This window comes from Oncorhynchus gorbuscha, linkage group LG01 (assembly GCF_021184085.1).
Source record: "Oncorhynchus gorbuscha isolate QuinsamMale2020 ecotype Even-year linkage group LG01, OgorEven_v1.0, whole genome shotgun sequence".
Classification (NCBI taxonomy): Eukaryota; Metazoa; Chordata; class Actinopteri; order Salmoniformes; family Salmonidae; genus Oncorhynchus; species Oncorhynchus gorbuscha.
Window position 1 is genome coordinate 46,513,198 of NC_060173.1, and position 5,111 is coordinate 46,518,308.

A 5,111-nucleotide genomic window follows, 5' to 3' on the forward strand; every position below is an offset into this window, starting at 1 on the left:
ACAAATAAAGAAAAAACATTGAATATATCACTATAATGAGGGATCCTGTCACGGTTGTCGTAAGAACTTGTCACGCCCTGGCCTTAGTTATCTTTGTTTTCTTTATTATTTTGGCTAGGCCAGGGTGTGACATGGGTGATTTATTGTGTTTCGTCTTGTCTAGGGTTTTTAATAGATTAATGGGGTTGTGTTCAGTTTAGTTGTCTAGGTAAGTCTATGGTTGCCTAGAGTGGTTCTCAATCAGAGGCAGGTGTTTATCGTTGTCTCTGATTGGGAACCATATTTAGGCAGCCATATTCTTTGGGTATTTTGTGGGTGATTGTTTCCTGTCTTTGTGGTTTATGCACCAGTTAGGACTGTTACGGTTTTCATGGTTATTGTTTTTTTTTAGTTTGTTCATGTTTGAGTTTTCTTATTAAAGAACCATGAACTATAACCAAGCTGCGTTTTGGTTCGCCTCTCCTTCCCAGGAAGAAAGCCGTGACAGAACTGGACCAAGGCGCAGTGTACGTAGAGTTCCACATCTTTATTACCAAGTGAAACTTAAGCAAAAAAATAACCAAACAACGAAACATGAATCATACAAAAACCACCAACAAAGAAATACAATGACTAGAACACCCCGCTAAACACAAAATCAAATCGAATTTATTTGTCACATACACATGGTTAGCAGATGTTAATGCGATTGTAGCAAAATGCTTGTGCTTCCTAGTTCCGACAATGCAGTAATAACCAACGAGTAATCTAACCTAACAATTTCAAAACTACCACCTTATACACACAAGTGTAAAGGGATAAAGAATATGTACATAAGATATATGACTGAGTGATTGTACAGAACGGCATAGGCAAGATGCAGTAGATGGTATCGAGTACAGTATATATATACTGTATGAGATGAAAGTGGCATAGTTTAAAGTGACTAGTGATACATGTATTACATAAAGATGCAGTAGATGATATAGAGTACAGTATATACATATACATATGAGATGAGTAATGTAGGGTATGTAAACATATTAAGTGGCATTGTTTAATGTGGCTAGTGATATATTTTACATCAATTTCCATCAATTCCCATTATTAAAGTGGCTGGAGTTGAAACACCATAGAGGAACAAGGGCTCTCTATGGCCAGGGCGTGACAGATCCTGCTTTTTGAAAACATCATCCTGTACTACCCTAGTCGGCCTTGAACTCTATGACTTCAATGAGAGGGGGCAGTCCTTCTCCCCTGGGTTTTCTGGTCCATTTTGTACTGTGACACAGAGAGCAGAGCACTGTGCGCTGGGCGGGTAATTTTGCACTCTGGTAGCTCAAAGGTAGCTCAGTAATACATTAGCCATTACGTTTCCTACATAAAGAAGCCCTAGCCTCACTTCTCCCATAGTCCAAACAGACTCAGAGATGAATTTGACTGCTGAGAAACACAGTGTTCCCCTCAGTGATGGCAACCGGATTCCCCTATTTGGACTGGGGACTTATGGAGACCCACGAACGGTAAGGGAAACCTTTTTTTGAAAGAGCAGTTTGAACAACAGGTGCATGCGGGGAAAAAAAGATTTGACAAAATGTACTCCAGCACAACTTCACATTACATTGTTTGTGGAGTATTCAAGAATAGCATTGTTTGAATTTCACATTTTTCAAGAGTATACCTGACAGTCTGATTTGGATAACATAATTAGGATTTCTCACTGACAGGCAGGCCACCTGTTAATCTCCTTCCCAGACACGTTTAGCCTGGGGACGAGGTCAACCACCTGTAAACTAGAATGCGCTTTAATAATCAAAGATCAAATGAGTCCACGTTCATAACAGCACAAAGTCCATTTTTACTGCTGTGATTGACTGGTTAAACATTTAACTAGTGATAAACAAAGTTGGCTGACCTAATGTCTTTAAGTTTAAGATAAAAGTCAACTTTACTTATTTCTTTCATGCACGTTCAATCTCTTAACTCTGTTTTTTTGACAGACACCCAGAGGCACAGCGTTAAACAGTGTGAAGCATGCAATAGATGTGGGGTACAGACACTTTGATGGGGCTTTGGTGTATTTCAATGAGCACGAAGTAGGTCAAGCCATAAGAGAGAAAATTGCAGATGGAACCGTCAAAAGAGAAGACATCTTTTACTGTGGAAAGGTGAAGTTGTTCTATTGCTGGTTGATTTACACACATCAACGTCACTTAAAACTTTCTATCACAGAACTATAGTAGGCCTGTATTATAAGGGCCAGTTACATTGGCACAGATGCCTAGTCCTTGATTCAGAACTAGAAGCATGTTCAATGGGGTTTCACAATTTTTGTCCAGGAATGGGCGATAATCTTTGTCCGGTAAACTGCACAAAGACCACATACCTTTGCATTTGTTTGTCTTTTGGGGCCTTTTCCATTGGTTCTATTGCATCCAAGCAACGCTAAAGTATCTGAAATTATATCAAATAGTATTTGAACCCAGGTGTGTCAGGCTAATAGCGGTTGCTCATAGCGGTCTCCTTCTACCTGTCACAGCTATGGAACACCTTCCACCCTCCAGAGCTCGTCAGGCCTGCCTTAGAGAGGACACTGAAGGCCCTGAAACTGGACTATGTGGATCTATACATCATCGAGATGCCTACCGCATTCAAGGTTAACAGATTGTAGACTACAGTAGTTACAGACGTCAGTTTGAAATTGCACCCACCACTTCAAGGCCAATGTAAAATACATTCAAAAAAAGTTATCATGAACTAGTCAACTCAAAATGTTTCAAATGGGTCAGTCATTCTTATCACGGTATCTCAATTTCAGCCTGGTGATGAGTTTTATCCTAAATATGAGGACGGGCGGTACATTTACCATGAGACAGACCTATGTGCAACATGGGAGGTGAGTTCTGTCTTCCAGTCCCATAGCCAAATGCATAATCATCTCATTATCAGAATCAATTGTGTTTAGAATAGCGGAAGGAATCTCAACTATCAGCATCCTTATGGGGTGGTTATAATGAACAGTATAAGAAAAAGAATGTATTACAGAGTATTAGAACAGGGTAGGCACTAGCCTATACACAAAACCCAGAGTAAATATTCTGGCCAGAAATATCAATTCAATTGCATTGGCTTGGCTCTCATCTCTGTGTCAAGGACAATGCCATAAATAGGCAGTCAACTTCTTTCCAAAGTTCTCCACTGTCTCTAGAAGTTGTGTTGTGTTTTTCTCTGCGGTATGTCTCTCTCATTCTGGTAAATCAGTATGAATGGACATATTTTAAAGACTCCTCTCTTCCAACAGGCTTTAGAGGCCTGCAAAGATGCAGGGCTGGTCAAATCTCTGGGAGTCTCCAACTTCAACAGGAGACAGCTGGAGCTCCTACTGAGAAAGCCTGGCCTCAAACACAGACCTGTGTCCAACCAGGTGTGGCATACTCTCGCTCAATGCTGAGATGCCTATGCAATTACATGTGGAAAACCTCCTTTTGAGATTTGTGCACGCAACTAATAAGTGCTGTATGTATTTTTCAATACAGGTCGAGTGCCATCCATACTTCACTCAGCCCAAGCTGCTTAAGTACTGCCGCCAGAATAACATTGTGATCGTAGGCTACAGCCCCTTAGGCACCTCAAGGGACGCCTCCTGGGTGAACCTGAAATGCCCTCCTCTGTTGGAGGATGAGGTCCTGGTGTCCATAGCGAAGAAGTACAGAAAGAACAGTGCTCAGGTGGCCCTGCGATTCAATGTCCAGAGAGGAGTGGTGGTCATCCCCAAGAGCTTCAGCACTTACAGGATCAAGGACAACTTTCAGGTTCAACTGAATTAAACGTAGTCAACAACCACTAATACTGAGTGTACAAAACATTAGGAACGCCTGCTCTTTCCATGACACGGACTGACCAGGTGAATCAGGGTGAAAGCTATGGTCCCTTAATCCCTATTTAAATCCACTTTGAAGTCCCTTTGAATGGGGTATGGTAGTAGGTGCTGCACTCAACAGTTTCTCTTCTGTATTAAGAATGGTCCACTGCACAAAGGACATCCAGCCAACTTGACACAACTGTGGGAGTCAACACGGACCATTATCCCTGAGGAACGCTTTCGACACCTTGTAGAGTCCATGCCCTGACAAATTGAGGCTGTTCTGATAGCAAAAGGGGGTGCAATATGAGGGAGATGTTCCTAATTTTTTGTACACTCAGTGTATACTGCATGGTGACCTATTTCAGTTATACCCCCTTTTTGTACTCTTATAGATATTTGACTTTTCACTCACTGAGGATGAAATGAAAGCAATTGAAGGACTGAACAAAGACATACGTTTTGTGGAGCTTTTAATGTAAGTATTGCACTTTAGTAGCTAGAATATTGAGTCAGTTTTTATATTTAGGTGTTTGATACAGTGTTTATTTTTCCCCACAGGTGGAGTGACCATCCTGAATACCCATTTCTGGATGAATATTAAGCCTGGCAATATCCCTCCATGTATTCCTGTAACCTTGACAAATTCACTGAACATGTTTCATTTTGTTTGTGTGGAACCATTCCGTAGTAGCCTACGTTTCTTTCAGTTGATTCTGTCATTTTGTGAGGCAGTACCCCTCATCGAAAGACCACTAGGGGGCTCTACTTGACAATGAATGAAAACCAATGACCAGTTGACACGAACAACTGTTTGAGAAATCAATCCCTATTGCACCTTAGTTGCATGTAACACATTTTTTTTAAGTATAATAACCGCAGACTGCTGAAGTATCCCAAATATGCTGAAGTATTGCGATATGTAACACTAGTCTCATAACACTGTTAATACATCACTGCCCCTAGTGTTTGTTTATCGACCAATAAATGCACTTCAAGCTGACTTCTAAGTGGGAACTCTGGTCTAGTGTGACAAGTAGTTGGCAAGCGAGTAGAAACAGACTGGCAGACAGGCCAGGCTACCTCACCACTAACCCTAACCAATCAATGTTTATCTGACACACTAACCAAGAGAAAGAGGGTAAAAAATAAAACAAATCTATAGAAAGTAATGTCCTATCATACTGAGTGTAAAAAACATTAGGAACACCTGCTCTCTACATGACATAGACTGACCAGGTGAAAGCTATGATCTGTTAATAATGTCACT

The 5,111-nt window shown here is 41.0% G+C and overlaps 1 protein-coding gene across 1 annotated transcript; it reads left to right on the forward strand.

Moving 5' to 3' along the window:
* The first annotated feature begins 1,275 nt into the window (after positions 1–1,275).
* Positions 1,276–4,844, forward strand: LOC124038526 (aldo-keto reductase family 1 member D1-like). Its single transcript, XM_046354533.1, has 8 exons — positions 1,276–1,502; positions 1,980–2,147; positions 2,519–2,635; positions 2,798–2,875; positions 3,281–3,403; positions 3,516–3,791; positions 4,237–4,319; positions 4,403–4,844. Exons 1-8 carry the CDS (start codon positions 1,410–1,412, stop codon positions 4,443–4,445), a joined length of 981 nt encoding a protein of 326 aa, XP_046210489.1. The 5' UTR covers positions 1,276–1,409; the 3' UTR covers positions 4,446–4,844.
* The last annotated feature ends 267 nt before the right edge of the window (positions 4,845–5,111 follow it).

Coding starts and splice junctions, on each gene's coding strand:
- LOC124038526 (XM_046354533.1), top strand. CDS start 1,410: ATGAATTTGACTGCTGAGAAACACAGTGTTCCCCTCAGTGATGGCAAC. Junction 2,148..2,518: donor ACATCTTTTACTGTGGAAAG/GTGAAGTTGTTC, acceptor TACCTGTCACAG/CTATGGAACACCTTCCACCC. Junction 2,876..3,280: donor ACCTATGTGCAACATGGGAG/GTGAGTTCTGTC, acceptor CTCTTCCAACAG/GCTTTAGAGGCCTGCAAAGA.